The sequence below is a fragment of the Stegodyphus dumicola genome, chromosome 9 (genome assembly GCF_044657685.1).
Source record: "Stegodyphus dumicola isolate Sdum_Otavi_A_Nest chromosome 9, ASM4465768v1".
Lineage (NCBI taxonomy): Eukaryota > Metazoa > Arthropoda > Arachnida > Araneae > Eresidae > Stegodyphus > Stegodyphus dumicola.
In genome coordinates, this window is record NC_140776.1 from 63,453,314 (window position 1) to 63,471,955 (window position 18,642).

Consider the following 18,642-nt stretch of genomic DNA (forward strand, 5'->3'; position numbering starts at 1 on the left):
GTCTTTTTAGTTAAGAAGATTAAAATTATTTATCTTGAACTGAAGAAAAAATTTTAAATCCTTAATATATCAATAAAAGAAGATCAAGGTCTTTAAGTAGGATGCCTTTATTGCATTTATAAACCATTTGCAATTTTACGTATGTAACGTTTTTCAGTACGACTAGAGATATGTAGAGATATGTATTCTTTTGGAATCTTACTTATCCTACATTTTAAGTAATATTTCAATAATGACCAGCCATATGAATTAGTTTAAAGTTACTGTTGCAAATTGTTATAAATTACAATTGCAATTAGGTTTTAAGAAGCGTAATAAACTATAACAGTTAATTAAATTAAGGCAAAAATTAAACTTTACGTCAGCAACTCTATGAATTCTAGCGACAAAACTACCGATTTCGCAAATTGTTGATATTGCTAACTAATTCAGTAAACATGGTTTCACCTATCAAGCAAAAATAAAATTTAAAAAATACCAAAAGTCAGTTCAACAGCCAATAACTGAAATTAATTGTAGACACACGGCACCATTAATTATTAAAAACAAGCAAGAATATTAAAGCATAGATTAATTCAAAAATATTGTTTCAGAAAGTTAATAATATTTCAAAAAGCGTGAAAACATACGAATTAAAAATGGTTCTAGGGAAAAAAAACACACAGGAAAAAGCCCACAGGAAAATTGCTCACAGAATAATGCTCAGAGGTACAAATGTTCACAAGAAAAAAGCCCACGCAGAAATTGCCCTCACAGAAATATACCCACATAGGAAAACGCTCACATGGAAATAAGCCCACTGATAAATTATTCAGCAAGTTTATGTATTTATAACTTTTGAAATATATATTTATGATTTATATATAATAAGGTATTTTACGTAGTTTAAATAAAATAATTATTTATGTTCGCTTATTCTTCTAAATGTTTATATTATAAAATGTGTAACTTATATTTACTATTATTTTATTTTTTTAACAATTAAAATTGTAATAATTTCTTACTGTATTTTTCCTGTTTCATTTTTATTCCTTCTTTTTCTCCTTTCCCTACACCATAGATGCTTTGGTATATATGTATATCATATGATTTAAATATTTTTTCTTTGAAAAATTCAAGTAGGTGTACGATGTTCAAATTGATTAATTATTGATTGATTAATCTGAGGATATTTCTTCGCATTTTAATTTATCAATGGGCTTATTTCCATGTGAGCATATAGCTATGTGAGCTTTTTTCCTTGTGAGCATATTTCTTACTGACCATTTTTCCATGTGAGCTTTTTTCTATGTGGGCATATTTCTGTGTGGGCTTTTTTCCTGTGAGCACCTATACCTGTGAGCATTATTCTGTGAGCATTTTTCCTTTAGGCCTTTTTTACTGTGGGCTTTTTCCGGTTACCATTAAAGGTAATTAAAATAAACATATATTTTTGAATGAACGAGACTTCGAGGAAATCGAAGTCGCGAAGTAAAGAATTATCTTAGATAATTTTAATGAATCTGAAATTAAAACTGCGATTCAGAGACCAACAATAATTATCTACAATAGCATTGTGTTTTTTCTAATTATTAGCTACAGAAGCAATTATTTATTTATTCTTTTTTATTTTCAGTTTTTTTTTTTTTTCCATTATAAATGTTTTTACACTCTCTTGGTTTGGCCGAGTTACGGTAAACTACACTGACAAGGAATATTATAATTCCTTTGTTGATATATTTCATATTACAATTTTAATGTTCAAATAAACTCTCCAGGTCCTAGTGTATTACTGATAACAAAACCGCTTAAACTTTCTTTCCACCGAGAGCGAGGCAGCCGGTCCACTGGGTAGCTAGCATATCGCCCAGGTACCTATCGGTCAGGTAACCCGCTGACAGTCTTAGTTTAGACTAACCGCCTAAACTAAGACACAGATTTTTTTTTTATTGAAACAGCTTTAGTACTGGAGGTAGACTGGTTTCGAAAATAGAGGTTTTACGTTTTATATACTTCCTGCAAAGAAAAATGGACAAAAAATGTATGGTATTAATATGTTTTAAAAGTTTAAATTTAAAAGTTTCATACTTCAAGAGTAAAATTTTTGAAGATCTTAAAAATAAATTCGTTGTCTTAGCATAACGCTGTCTTACCAGATTTACGCTAAGAGAATTAATTCGCTGTCTTAGCATAAATAAATTCGTTGTCGCTTCAAGCATATTTTCCATAGAAACTAAATGCTCACTAAAATACTCTTTAATTTTTAAACATTAAGAACAAATGCAGTTTCATGAAGCAAAACAGCCCTGATTTTCACTTTCTTATTGGTTCCGAAAAAAATGTTAATTTCTCCATATATATACAGATGGTATATCTACCAACGTAAAACATAAAATTAGAAAAGTAACACCCAAGAACGACGCAAATTTTGTATAAATCGCTTCAATTTCGAGAGTGACTGACGTAGGTTTCTTCCCTTCAGAAGAAAAATACGCCTGTCTAATGCACCGAATTTTGTCTTTTTTTTTTTTTTTTTCTTTTTTTTTTCATTAATTATTCGCATTTTGATGACTTTATATGTAAAAATATGGAATATTTTGCATTTCATATATTACCATTTATTAATTGGAATTTTTACTTAACAGCAATCAAATAAAAATGTAATTTTTATGTTTACAAAATCTTTCTAGCGTTAGCTCTAAAACTATATAAATTTGTTTAAGTGGAAATAAATGGAAATGTTTAGGAAAATACAACAACATTTCAGAAAAGCCTGCAACCACTTTTTTTCCGTACAAAATGAGAAAACAGAAATGATTGAAAACGCTTAGAAATTGTTTAGACATTATAAATTAATTGAATTAAAATTATTTATTTAAAGTATTTTCTGGGCCCATATGCCACAAAGTACTATATGCTAACAAAGATCCCTGCCTTTTCCAAATTCGGACCCTGGTCAAAGGCTATGGTAACTGCATCGCCTACTCTAATGCCAACAGGGCATAAAATCATCAGAAATTTTATTGTGTAAATTGTCTTTAAATACGAGCCTAAACCCGTTCGTATTCTCATAAAATTAATCATCAGAACCATGATTTCAAACAGTTACATTAGTATATTCACTTTACATATACGTGGTATCACTTTGTACATATGTACATGTATGTACGCCGATATAAATTTACATTTCAGAATTTTTATAATCCTATGTACTTTTTATTGATAAGTACTTAGAATTACTTAGTTTCTTACTATTTAGAATAATATTACTAATATTTAAAAATAATGCTTATCGTTATAATTGTAGTACGCTAAAACAATATTTCTGCACTTTTACTGATAATTGGGATGCTAATCAGTATTACCTATTAATTGTTATTTGTCCTTTTTCTCCCTAGATTGTAGATGATCTACAGTACATAGATCGCGGTTTTCACAAGCGGCCGGTTCCTCTGCGTATGGAACCTCCAACAGAGTACGCCGATGTATACATACACGGGGGAAGGACCCAAGTTTTGCCCCTACCGGTCAGTGACGCCCTCGATAAAAGAGCCCCTGAATTGCCTTTGATAAACAATGTGCAACAAAACACAAGGGTATGTATGTTTTAACGTTTTTCCTTGACTTGCTTTTCTACATACTATAGGAGACGAAGCCGATTATCCAAGTATATGCGTAATATGAAGAGTTACAAACACAGTTCTTAAGCAAGAAAATGGGGAAAGGCAATTAAACGGAAGTTGTTAAAGTTCAAGATTACTATGTCAATAAGGTTTTGGCAAATAAACGATGACCATAATTACTTGAAACCCTGGATACGTTTTAAAGTGTTTCGAATGTTAATATGATTTTGAATTAATTGTTTTCAGGTGTTGCAATGCTAGAAAAATAGAAAAAAGGTAATTTAACGAGACCAATAATTCCTTAGATTACATCCAAGTTATCTGCCTTGATCGAAAATGTAATGTGCTAAATTAACTTTTCTGTAAAGCATTTGCGTAATTTCAAAGAACTTCAGTTGTTGCAATCTACATTTCATAGCCAAGTTTATTTCATACTTTTAGGAAATATCTGATTTTTTCCCACATAACAGTATTTATTCTAATGAATGAAAATTTGTATTTTATGTGTAATATTTATATACTAACTGTACTAAGGAATATCTTTTGCATGCACGATATTCGTTTAATTTCGTACATAACACACAAATGTGTAATTAATGCAGTGTGGTGGCAAGACGTCTTAAATAGTCATGAATACTAAAGTTATTATTTCACTAAAATTAGTTTTCAATTATAATATGGTTTTTAGAACCTCATATGTTATCCCATTTTCTCTATTGTGCATTTTCCTTAAAGCATTTTTTGAAAGACAAAGCGTAATGGAGGAAGCATATAACACGATACGCAATAGCGAAGTATATTTTATCTGACATGTAAACGAAAGCTTAAGAAGGTCGCTTTATATTTCAAATATTTGAACAGTATACAGATGAGTTAAACTCATCTCACTCATTTCCTTTTTCTTAATGCGTGACAGAACGTCATAAGACTTAAATCTTTAGCATCACAAACTATATGTATACATTTCCGAATTTTTAGTATTTCATTGCCTTACAATATATCAGTTTTATGTTAAGTTCTGATGCTTCATTAAATTATGAAATATTAAAAGCAACTTTCCGTAGGTTACAGCCGAAAACGTCACGGCAAAAACATCGCAGCCAGAAAACATCGCGGAGAAAACAACGCAAGGTGAAAACGTCTTGGTACAAAACAAAGCAAAGAGGAAACATCGCAGCTCTAAAACATCGTGGTACAAAATGTCGTTGTCGAAAATAAAGCAGTTCAACAACTTCGCAGTTTATAAACATAGTAGTGGAAAATATCGTGGTAAAAAATAAAGTACCTAAAAATCATCGCATAACGATAACATCTCAGACATGAGATTTTCAGGCTTTAATAATTGTAAATGGATTTTTCTCATAATGATTTGCAAGCGCAAGTTGGAATGAAGGATAAATTTTACTTTCATAGTTTTTATTAACTAATAAATTTATAAAAAACAAAACAAGAAATTTGAACGAAACAAGAAATAATTTTCACTATAAGAGTATCGGATTAACAAAAGTGAAGAAAATAATCTTACAATTACCAATTTTTTATAGATGCATGCAGCTACTTATCCTCCTTTTTCTAACCGTTTTCAAATTATACTTTTCATGAAACCAGTAAATCTTTAAAAAAAAGTATTAATGACCTTTGTTAGTTAACTACGTCAGTTTAGAATTCTATTAAGTGCTATAAATTGCATTAATTTTCTATGCTTAAGTTTCCATTTTACATTTTCAGCAAATATTTATTAGTTAGTGAAAATATGAAAGTAAAAATTAGCCTTCTTTCCATCTCCTCACAAATCATTCTGGGAACATCCATTTGCAATTATTAAAACCTGAAAAACGCATGTCTGCGATGATATCGTCATGCGATGATTTGTAGATACTTTAATTTTTACCACATTTTCGATGACCATGTTTTTAAACTGTGGAGTTTCTGAACCGTTTTATTTTCGACGACGATATTTTGTACCACGATGTTTTAGAACTGCGATGTTTTTCTCTTTGCGATGTTTCCTTCCACGATGTTTTGCATTAGGAAGCTTTCGCCTTGCGTTGTTTTCTCCGCGACGTTTTCTTCCGTGATGTTTTTGCCATGATGTTTTCAGCGGACACCTTCCCGTATTATATTAAAAGTACTATTTAAAACAATGCTATGCATAAATTACGTGTTTGGTAATCCATACGTTATTTAGTTTGCATTATTATTAAAATTTTGGAGAGAAAATTCTCAAATATCAATAAAAATATGCATTTGATTGATGAGAAAGCTCATTCCGTTTTTTGGAGATTCAAATTACGAGAATATTTGACTTCGTACTTAATGCTGTGATGATTGGAATATTTAACCAATAGTTGTAAGAGCAAACTATTCGTAAAAACAATCAAATTATATAAAACTGCAAAGCATATAAGGGAGCATATCAGGTACTGTTTTATGTACGATGGTAGTACGTATGTTTTATGTTGTTGGAGGCAGTACTGCAACTCTAGTATGCCGAAATATTCGTAAAATATAAGGAAGAATGCTTCTGATTGTGATATGTATCGTCGTTGGATTTGCAAATTCAGCACAGAGACTATGAATATCAGACATCTTATTGTTCATCGGTGTTTTCTGAGCAGATTCTGAACCAAACCATAGCGAATGCCAGCCATGCAAAGTTCACGATTTAGTGGAAACGTTATCTGTCTGCAGAAAATAGTATAAAGGTGAATGTATGTAGTGGATTTATCACAAAGCTGGATCAGTCGATTCCACACCAACTGTCTGAAAAACGATGATAAAAATATGAGAACCAGTACTTGCTTTTTTTGTTTTCGTGTTCTTAAATTGAACCATTTTTGGAAAGCACTGTGCGTCGCGTAAAATCCCTATCACATATATTTCCGCTACGCGGGAGTAGACGTCAAGGGACATTTCTAAGAACCTGGACTTTTCCATGAAACCCACGTGATTAGGTTACCTTTTTTCACTTACTACAAAGAACTAACCACCAAACAGTAATCGATTATCGTTCAGATCGGGACGCTGATCCTTCCGAAGCAGAACTTTCGTCTGATGGTTTATCTTTACACGGGACAGAGCTGCAGACGTACATTTTCGGCGAAGTTTCAAAATATCTCAAGTAGCCGGGACATGGTTTCCGTAACTAGGCGGGAATTGGCTTCCAGCGGAGCTTCCTATTCTAGGAATCCTCCCGTTTAAACTAATGTTACCAGAATCTCGTTTCTCAGAAAAGTCCCGTCTAGCAAGAACCGTAGTTGTATGTGACAACCCCTTAACAGATCCTACTCCACCGATCTCAGAAAAAAAAAGGATTGCATCCCAGAAACTTTAAGTTTGTGATGGAATATGAAAAATACAACCTCTGGTTTTTCTCCAGCGTAACAAAACCATTTATGTTCACCAGCTGAAGCAAAATTTAAGCGAGCAGAATTTGCTGATCGCAAAGGCGTTATCTTTCAGCATGATAACGTGAGAAATCATGCTGTTTAATATATCCGAGAAGAAGATGGTAAGTTTCACTTTATCTCCGAACTTTGCTCCGTCGGTAATAATTTTTAATTGAATTGAATTTTACCGAGTTCCTTGTCTCTTTAAATCTTGGATGATGTGAAATAGAATTATACCTTTCTTTTGTGTGGGTATAATCAACACAAAAGAGAGGTATAATTCCTCAGTCGATATAATCAACAGATTTTTATCGACAGAGGATTAAGCAACTGCAAGAAACATGGCAAAAAAGTCATACTAAATAATGACAATTACATAAATGCACATGCGTTCACGTTTCTGTTTCACCTAAAAAAATAGAACGAAGTTTTTGAAGAACCCAATAAAATATAAGCACATTTTCATGGAAGTATATATTTTTATATGCATATTTCAGGTCTAATTTTATGTAAAATTCTTTAAGTAAAAATGCTGTCAATACCAGTATTTGCCGTTTTATGTACTAAACTGAACAGTAATACGAAGACTTAACTTAAAATATTCTTGTAACACTTTATGCATACACCTTTCTAGCACTTTCTCTAAATGTTTTTAAGATGCTATAACCATCAGTATTAAATATACTACATTATATATTGCAGAACTGTAACATATAAGTGTAATGCAGAACGTTTTTGTAATATATTGTATATGTACGTTCTTTACAATTGCATTAGTGAGCTGTTAACACCAGTATTTGACGTATTATTGCATATTATCAAATTGTAGTATATGATTTACGATGTTTCTTGTAGAATGTTATCGGCATGTTTACGGTAACGTCTGTAGTACGTTTTCTGAACGTACTCATTATATACGTAAAACATTATTTTCATGTATTAATTAAGTGTGCGTAGTAAGTATCATTGCTCAGTGATTACTTTTTTGACATTTTTACATATATTTTACAGTAATTTAATGCATTTTTATTTTAAATTATTATTTAATATAATAAAACTTTTATACAAAATCCACATTAAACGAATAAATGTCAAAAACAAGCTATTTGTGCCCAAGTATATGTAAAGATTATTCAGCATTTATTCAGTAACTTGAAAATTGCTTCAGGCTTTATTAAATTAATATTACGTAAACATTATTGAGCGTAGCACCAAGAGCGCTAGATAGCAAATACAATATAAATATTTATCCTGCTTTTAAAGTTTAAATAATGTTCATTCTGTAATTACCTAATAAAATATGTAACACATAAGATTTTAAATAGTTCAATCTAGAAATTTTCATACTTAAAATATATTGCAATAGTCTCTTAGAATACAAAGAGCTTACCTGTTTGAGTAAAAATAATATGCACAATTTGAACTAAATTAAATTATTACACAGAAGCCTCCAGTTCCATGGTATAATATAGTTAAGAATCGAAGGAATCGAAGGGTGTTCTTTAAATTCCGCAGTCATCGATGGAATTGTTTTATCTTTATACGAAAAGATAATTATTTCAATACCCAAATTGTTTTATGAAAGTTTATTTAATTGGAAACTTTCTTTTAGGTAATGTAGCCATTAATCATAGTAATGTATTTCAATTGTACTTACTAATTAACTAGCATAAAATTAACTACACGTTTCCAATTTCCAAATTAAGTAAAATATTAAATTTCCAAATTAATGCAGTATAAATTTAACATTTTATTTCAGAATGTGAAACTATAATTTTCAGCTTTCCTTATTTTTAGCACAGAACCCGTTGCATTATTTCAAAGACATGAATATGCACTGAATAATTAACATTAATTTTATATATTACATACAAAATAATTAGAAGAAAGAAACGCTTGTTTGAATCTAAGATTTAAAGTAAAATGAGCTTTTGTATTTTTATACTTTTACTATAAATTTGCATCGAATTGTAATTTTTTAAATTTATTAATAGATATTTTAACTGTGACAAAGCACATAAAATTAATTAATGATTCTTACTTGCTAGATTTATTATATAAAATACAAAGAATTATGTTTGACGTTAAATGAATTCTTCCTTGATACTCAGGAAATGAATAGAAGGATTAGGAAAGCAGTTTTGAGTTGCTATACAGTGCACAAAAGAATGACCAGTTTCCTGTGAAATTTACTTATTTTCCAGCAACAAAATTATAATTTAAAAGTGTTATTTAATTTATCAGAAGCAAATTCAGTAACTGAAATATAATTTTACTAATTTTAACAAGTAAGTAAAACTCACATGGCTGGAGTGAGTCGCCCAGCAAAGGGTAACATTTTCGCTCTTTGCGCCGTAGTTTTCCATGTTTCAATGCTGACTCTGAGGCCCACCAGTGGCCGAGCGGTTAAAGTCGCTGAACACTGGTAGTCGAGTTCCGGCGAACGGGCTGTCTGCATGGGCGTTTTCGTGGTTTTCCCCATGTGTAACGTGGAATGCCAGTTTCCCTTAAAAAGACCTCCACGGGGCATCCCTCCCTTTCCGTGTAGTGCCTAAGAGCGGAGCACGTAATCAGCAAAACAAAAACAAAACAAAAAAAAAAAAAAAAAAATGCTGACTCTGAACTTTTTTCAAAGCTGCTCCCTTCTCCCAGCGAGTTGTTACGCTGGCTTTATTTACACCTTCTGATTAAAATGTAGCTTTCTTAAACCTATCGAATAACTACTTTACACATATTTGTACAAATGTTGTCATGTTATTATTACATTGCTAAATGTTCAATGGCATATTTTTACATAGTTAAATTGTGATAGCTTAACACTCACCTCCTCTTTTGCTACAATACAAGAACATGTAATTCATTTTAATGTCATTCTTCTAATCAGGGCCTCAAAATTAGTAAAAATAATTAATACTACACTTTCAGTTATGCAACAAAATAGCTATATGATAGTGTAATGATAAAGCTGCTTTAATTAATGCATGCTTAATATTCGCTCTTCTAATATTTTACGACTAGAAACAAAATGCACCGATAGTTCTCTCAAATAATTTGAAACAGTTTGTTCAGAGACTAGAATGAAACAGTAATAAATACTACTCAATCACGGCCTAAACATTAATGTTAGTGAAGTAGTGAAGTGCACGTGGAGACAAAAGAATCAGTCAGAAAGAATGGAAGGTGTAGGAAAGCTAACTTCCCAGCTTTCAGAATAATAAATGCAGATGAAAAATAAGAAAATGTTGAAATGCATCCTCGTAGTTTGAAACTATGAGTTTGATTCTATGAATAATATGATGCATAATATTTTCTTAATCTAGATAACTAACAGAAAAGGAATTCTATCCACAGCTAGAACTTCGATACATTATAAACAGAGTGGCTAGCAGACATTTCCGTACAGATGTTGTACAACTTTTTGTCAAAGAAAATGCTAGATGGATATTATTAGATAATTTTGAAATTTATTTTTTCCCAGTAAAAGATTTTGTAAGGCACGAAAAAGTGAAAAATCACTTGGGCAAATCTGGGGAGTAAGCAGGATGTGGCAAAAGCTCCCAATTAAATTCACTCATTTTTTACAGTGTTGTTCGAGCCGTATGCGGTCTAGCGTTATCATGATGAAACAACACTTTCTTGATATTCACCAATCGTGGACGTTTTTTCATCAATTCTGAGTTTAGACGGCAAAGTTGTGCACTATAAACTTCTGAATTAATCGCTTGATTTGGTTGTAACACTTTAAAACTATAATTTTAAAACGTCCTGAACGGGGTTCATCATCACATCATGTACACTATTAATTTTTATCGCTGCAGACCTGGCAGATTCACCACACGAAAATAAAAAATGTAGCACAGCACGTTTGTACTGGTTATCTATATTCATCTTATATGAGTACTAAAATGCGTTCGATATTTACGCAAGTTGGTGATGAACTGAATAATATGTTAGTCAAACGATGACACGTTTCAACAGGTTCAAAATTGTATTGTTTTCGTAAATGCGTCATAGTGAATTCCAAGAATACTGTTAATGCGCACGAACTTACGGACTGACTCGATCCCATAGAATGCGAAAGTACCGCACTACATTGCCATGACAGCCATCAGTAATGTCAGCATTTTTTTTTTTTTTTCAAGCGAACACTTAATAAGTTGAAGAGAGTTTTCCTCGCGACGGGTTAGCAATTATAGTCGTATGTATTTGTTTCAATTGGATAGAGTTTAAATGTATAGTTCAAGCTCTCAATACACAGTATCCTCAAAATACCGTCTGATGTTGTATTTTCGAATCGTCTCGTTATTCTGATTCTCGTTAACGAGTGATTCTGGCGGCAGATCAGAATCCAGCAATTAGTTTTTATATTAGAGCTAGAGAAAAAACTTTTTGCTCATATATGAAAACACATATAATAAAACCGTCGTCTTACGAATTGGTAAACATTAAACTCGCCATTATCTCATCAAGATCACTGATGATTTCGAAATATACTGATTTTCAGCTGTTGTTGATCTCTCCTAGCATTTTGAATTATGCTGCATTGCGATATTTCCAGTTCCGCTAATCTCTCTAGTTTGAAGCTTTTATTTGAAAAGCTTATCGTAAAAACTTTTTCGATGTACAGTTGTTTTTCTGAAAGAGATACTCAATTTTTAAAACCAAAGCATTCATTGTGACGAACCTGCATTTATCCATGGCGGCTCGTAGAGCAAGTACAAAACATCCGATGGTTCAGTTTTTCTAATGCTATTTATTATTCGTTATATTTACATATTTACAATTGTCCTATTGTTAGGCGGACTACCTTCACAGAAATCATGTTGCCTAATCAAACGACATTTCGTTTCTACTTACATGCATTGCGCTACTGCCAAGCAGCGCCCTCTACTTCTCTCTTTACAACACTCCTCACCTGTGAACTCAAAGTTCACACAAACCGAATACGAAATAAACCAGTATTTCTAAATCAAACACAACATTTGAATACTCTATAAACTACATCAAATTACAAATAACAAGTAATGTTTAAACACATTAAATCAACTTATAAAGTAATTACTAAATAAGAAACATTATACTAAATCAAAATTTCCAATAATTATATAAACTAAACTACATTTAGCAAAAATCAATAAAGATATTCAGAAGATGATATATGTGCAAACAACAGATTATTACACTGTAACTCTTTACTACTAATTATGCACTTCAAGGTTGTACAGCAATTGTACTGGTCTCTTTAGATTACCTGTTTGAGTTTTAATGAGACACGAGCGAACCCGACCATCTCTGCCAGGATAAGTTTCTATTATCTTACCTAGTGTCCACAAATTCCTAGGTAAACGGTCGTCATGTACAAGGACTACGTCATTAACATTAAACTGACCAGACACTTTAGTAGGTGGACATAAATTCACAGATCTTAAAGAAAGCAAGTAATCGTTCCTCCACCTATTCCAAAAGTGGTTTAACAAGGTTTGTTGATGTTTATACCTTTTGATCAAGGAATGTCTAGACCCAATCAAGTCTTCTCTGCACACGCTTGTAACTGGAAGAGAAAGTAAACGTTTACCAATTAAAAAATGAGCAGGAGTTAGCGGTGAGGGTTCTGAAGGGTCATTGTACACATACGTTATGGGTCTTGAATTAATTATGGCTTCGATTTCTACGAAGACTGTTTCTAGCTCATTCAAACAGAAACTAGAACGTCCAACTATTTTCCTTAAACAAGTTTTAATCGTTTTAAAATGCCTTTCCCAAAACCCTCCCCACCATGCTCCTTTTTCCACAGTAAACTTCCATGTTATACCGTGGGAAGAAAACAAATTTTGTACAGATGGATGTTGAATACGCTTCCAAATTTTTCGCAACTCGAGATCAGCATATTTGAATGTCTTGGCATTGTCCGAATATATCGTTGAGCACAATCCACGACGAGAAATAAACCTGCGAAACGCAAGCATGAAATTCTCCACGCTCATAGAAGGGACAAGTTCTAGATGTAAAGCTCGAGTTGTAGCACATGTAAACAAAAGCAGATAATGTTTATTCTTGCTGTCCTTTGTAAAAAAGGGACCAGCATAATCCAGCCCTGTTACAGAAAATGGAGATGATTGAAGAACACGATCAGGTGGTAAAGAGCGGTTTCCTGTGTACCGGCACGCACCTTGTATCGTTTACACAAAACGCACTTAGTTAACGTGGACTTGACGAATTGGCGTCCTTTTATGATCCAAAACTTTTCTCTAATATCGGCCAAGGTAGCTTCGACTCCAGCATGAAACAATTTGTTATGAGACTCAAAAATTACTAGTTCACTGTATCTATCTTTATAAGGTAACAGCCATGGGTGTTTTTCTTCGAAAGCAAAGTCTGAGAATTGAAGTCTGCCCTTTAAACGCAGAAGACCATGGGTATCCAATTCTGGGTTCAGTGAATAAATCGACGATGTCTTTTCAAAGCATTTTCCACTTGATAGATCTAGAATCTATTTCGCAAAGTATTTTCGTTGTGTAACTTTTACCCAATAGAACTCAGCTCGTGAAATCTCAACAGAGCTTAATGGACCTTTGACTTTCACTGAATTTTGTTTTATATTGTTGGCAAACCGCATAACATAAGCCGTAATTCGATACACCTTCAGCATCCTGTTGAATCGCGTTAACTGTAGTAATGCCGAAGATTCTACGTCTTGAACAGAAACATGAAAAGATGTTTGCACCCTTGCTTCGTTCTGAACGCTCTCCTCGTCGATGTTGGTCTGTTTATTTACTGGCCAAACACTTTCAGGCTGAGACAGCCAGCTAGGTCCCTGTAACCAAAGGGAACTTCTCACAAGATTAAAGGCATTTTCTCCTCGAGATAAAAGGTCAGCAGGGTTTTCACTCCCACTGCAGTGAAACCAGCATTTAGGATCCGTGAGAGACTGAATATCAGAAACTTGGTTTGATACAAAGAGTTTCCAATTTCTTGCACATCCCTTTATCCAGCAGATAGTTATTTGGCTATCACTCCAAAGAAACTTTTGATGACACAGTTCAGGAAACAGCTTTGTAAAATACATAGACAATTTGGCGGCTACTAAAGCAGCCATCAACTCCAAACGAGGTAAAGTCATAGTCTTGAGTGGAGCTACGCGACCCTTTGCGGTAATGAAACTGGTGCAAATAATGTTTTCTGAATCCAGGTATCTAAAGTATGCTACTGCGCCGTACGCTTTAGGGCTAGCGTTTTAGACTAACATTAGATTTTTCACTACTACCAAAATATTTTCTCGGAAGAGAAAACTCCTCCAACACTTTTAATTCAGCTTGCCAGCGACTCCAGTCCTTAACTATTTCTAATGGAAGGGTGTCATCCCAGTCCACACCTAATGTCCAAATATTTTGTAACAGAATTTTCATTTTCATCACAAAGGGTTGAAATACACCAATTGGATCGTAAACTTTGGCCACCATTTGGAAAATAGTCCTTTTTGTGGCCTCAGCACTGTCATGGGATAAATTTCCTAAAAATTCGCAATTCAACTTGATCTTATCTGCTTCAGAGTTCCAGATCATGCCCAAAAATTTTGACTCTTTAGCTAGTTCTATGTTATAACCTTTTCCAATCCACCAGGAATTAAGTGCCTCGGAATTTGACCTTAATTTTCTCAAATTCATCTCAGCGTCTTTAAAAATCTTAACCGCGTCTGAGGATAATCGACATGCATCTTCAATAGTGTCTGCACCGTAGTATAAATCGTCTACATATAACGAGGAATCTAACATTTCATAACTTTCTGAATTTGTGCTTTTATATTTTTTAATGTGGAATTTTATCGTCATCGCTAAAATTGATGGATTACAGCAAAGTCCGAATGGAAGACGTTTAAACCTTAAAACTTTATATTTTTCCTCACTATTCCCGAACCAAAGAAATTTTAAATATTCCCTATCCTTTTCTAAGATTCCTATCATTAAAAAGGACTTAGCTAAATCTCCGCTGAAAGCAATTTCATATTTCCGAAATTTTAAAATTATGTCCAAAACCACGGGGATCAAACTAGGTCCAATGTCTAAAAAATCATTTAAGGACTTCACACCTTTAGTTCTAGAAGAGCTCGCGTCGTAAACAATCCTACACCTTGTGGTTTCCTTAGGTTTTATTATTTCCCTGTGCGGCATAAAATACGATGCCTCCGTTATTTCCTGTGAACACTTCTCAACTATACCCTCCTTCATTTTCTCTTCAATTACGGATTTATACTGCTGATAAATCTCAGGATTTTTTTAGGAAAGTCAGGAAGTCTATTTTTAAGACTTTCAAATCGTCTTAATGCTACTCCGAAATTAGTATTTTCTAATTGCCCTGTTTCCGATTTCCATAATAAGCTGACATAGTATCTATTACCTTCTATCCGTATTTCCTTTTCAAAGCTGTGAATAATTTCTCTCACCTCGTTAGAAATCGCTGAGTCATCGGTAAGGCCCATCAAATCTAACGATCTGCAATGAATCAGTTACGCAAGAAGAAAGGTTTACTATTGCCGTGTTTTTTGATACTATTTCGCTCTCTGTATCTTGAAGGCCAACTGGGACCCATCCAAACATAGTAGAAATCGCATAAATTTCCTTTCCTAATTGAATCTTTTCCCCCCTTACCATCTTCCAGTAATAATCCACAACTATTAGAATTCCAACGCTTCCTTTACATAAACAACCGATTCGCAACCCGCACTCATTCATCATTTTTAGTGTTTGTTTTAACGGCGTGGTCATATGCGCAGCCGTTATGACGTCAGTGACGAGACAGCTGATTTTTATTTTGTTCTTTTGCTTCGCATCCGAAACACAGAATTCGACAACCTTATATGTTTTAGGTACTGCGTATTTCATTCCGAAAGAATAAATAGACAATGTTTCTTCTCCAACAAATTTTATGTTTAATTTCTTAACTACACTAATATGAACAAAACTTCGTGTAGCACCACAATCGAAAATTAAATTAGTTAACTCTGACTTTCCCTCATAATGAGCTAACACTGAACAGGTTTGCAATAAAGCATTTTTCTTCAATGATTTATCACAAGGAACAACAGAAAGCGTGTGTTCCTTTGGGGAGTTCTGTGTTTCATCTACTGAATTATCTCGCGAACTTTCGCACAATTCTTTTATGTTTTGATTTGAAGCCGTTCGCGCTTTGTTACGATTTGAACTATTTGTACATAGTGACTCATGATGCGACTTAAACCCGCATTTTAAGCAGTTAGTTTTATTTCTGCACGATTTCCAAATGTGATATTTTCGAAAACAAATAAAGCATCTATTTTCAGTACGTAACTTACATAATTTTTCTTTAATGCTTTTATCACAAGAAAATGAATTATGGGACTTTTCGCAGAAGATGCATGCACGATTATCAACAGCATTGAAACTGGCAGCCGTAGGTACATTTCTGTGTATTTTTTTATAATCAGACTTAGCATGTTCGAAACGTGGAGGCAAGGTAATTTCTTTATCTCGCGTCAATAAACTCGACGCTTCACGACATTCACGACTTTATGAAGTCCAACAAGTCTGAAACATTAATTTCTTCATTTGGGTTTTTCCCTCAATTAAATTCCAGAACGAACTCTTCTGGAATAGCTTTTAACAACACAGGTATTAATAACTGACCAAATGAACCTTTCGTAACTCCTTGCGCTTCCAAATTCCGAACTGCAATTTCGATTTCATCATATAACCTACGTAAAGCTTTAATATTATTTGAATTCCTTACTGGTTCTAAATTTAGCAATTTGTTCATGAATTGACTAATTATTATTTCTTTTTTCCCGAATCTATCCTTCAAAGTTTTTATACTCTCATCGTAATTTTTTGCATTTAATTCTAATGAAGATACTAAATTACTCGCGGCACCTCTAAGTAATGTTTTCAAGTATGCGAATTTTTCTATTTTACTAAGACTTTCGTTTTTGTCTATAGTGCTTTCGTAACTGTTCCAAAATTCCGTAAATTTTTCAGGATCACCTGAATATTTCTCTAAAACTAGTTTTGGAAGTTTTACCGTACTTTGTACATTTTGCAGTCTAACCAAGTTTTGTTCAGGATCTTTAATACTTATTTTCTCCTCTTCCAACATTCGATTAATTCGTTTAATAGCTCGAGAACATTTTTCCTGATATTCCTCAGAACTAACTACATCTGCTTCTAGAGAATCTATCTCAATTACGGAATGAATTGCCTCGTCTATTTCTTTCAAATTACTTTTCTTTTCTATTAATAGTTCAAGCACTTCGCATAATTCATCTGTATCTTTCTTTGCTAAGCTATCCTCGACTTTCTTTAATAGTTTAGATACTACCGTTCTCAATGCGGTTCTCTTTCGTTTTAATCTATCTAGTTCTGCCATTATTTCGCGTAAATACACTAATGTACCTAAGACTGCAAATTATCAAAATTCAAATCAAACACGTTCAAAATTTAATAATAATCATACTCTTACCTAGGGCATGGTCTGGACACATACTTCCTCGTGAAGTTCACTGTAACAAATCCAAACTTTCCGTAAGATGCACCATTGTGACGAACCTGCATTTATCCATGGCGGCCCGTAGAGCAAGTACAAAACATCCGATGGTTCAGTTTTTCTAATGCTATTTATTATTCGTTATATTTACATATTTACAATTGTCCTATTGTTAGGCGGACTACCTTCACAGAAATCATGTTGCCTAATCAAACGACATTTCGTTTCTACTTACATGCATTGCGCTACTGCCAAGCAGCGCCCTCTAGTTCTCTCTTTACAACATTCATCTTATTAACAGTGACTCAAGTTGGTATTAACGGTGATTCAGTTGAATAAAGAGCTGTTTCTTCAGCTGTTCCGAAATTGTTTGGAGATAATTAAATGCAACAATTGGAAATGTTATTAATTTATAACAATGTTATTGAATTCCAACATTTCTCTTTGATTTTAACATAGTATTTCGCATTATAAATATTCAGGCAAACCGTAGCTTAATATTACATATTTCCATTAATATGCAACTCAAATTTTGTAGCTTGAGAAGAGAAATTGTGCATTGAATTTTGAAATATTTGCAATCCTCTGTAACGAAAGCTGACCTCTATTAGTGCTTGTAAAATATTATACATAGTTATGCTAGTATGCGTGTATTTAATTATGGCAAAGCACACTAGGGCTATCTGCCTAAGGGGGGATGCCTTCATGGCTTGTATACACGTTACACATGGGGAAAACCACGAAAACACCCATGTAGCCAGCCCGTTCGCGGGATTCGAACCTCGGACCGAACTACCAGTGTTCAGCGACTTTACCGCTCGGCCGCTGGTGGGCCACATAGTTATTTCTTCTCACGACTAGAATACAGTTGATTTAAAATATAGAAATTCAACCTACTTTAAAGTACCTAACTTTGCACTTCTACAATCTTTAGGTAGGTTTAAAGACAGTAAAAAATCAGGAATGTTGTAATACTACGACCTCTGTTCAATTACTTCGACATGGGTAATCCATGTCGCACATATAAGGCTTCATTTGACCTCCTGATATTAGTTTTAGACACCGCCTCTTTTAATTCACATGAGTGTAAAATAGAGTAATAATTTTGTTTAGTTTTAAACACAACTTAGGAATATTTA

General features: G+C 33.2%; 1 protein-coding gene across 3 annotated transcripts in view; it reads left to right on the forward strand.

Annotated features, from left to right (window-relative positions):
* LOC118195157 (protein turtle-like) overlaps positions 1 to 18,642 on the forward strand; it is a 1,209,650-nt gene that overhangs the window by 1,162,011 nt on the left and 28,997 nt on the right. For all 3 annotated transcript variants that reach the window (XR_015043000.1, XR_015043001.1, XM_085823517.1), the window contains one exon: positions 3,378 to 3,575. Coding sequence is in view for 1 of the 3 variants with exons in the window: in XM_085823517.1 (XP_085679643.1) it covers positions 3,378 to 3,575 (198 nt within the window). In the remaining 2 variants the exon portion in view is untranslated. The remainder of the gene's footprint in view (positions 1 to 3,377; positions 3,576 to 18,642) is intronic.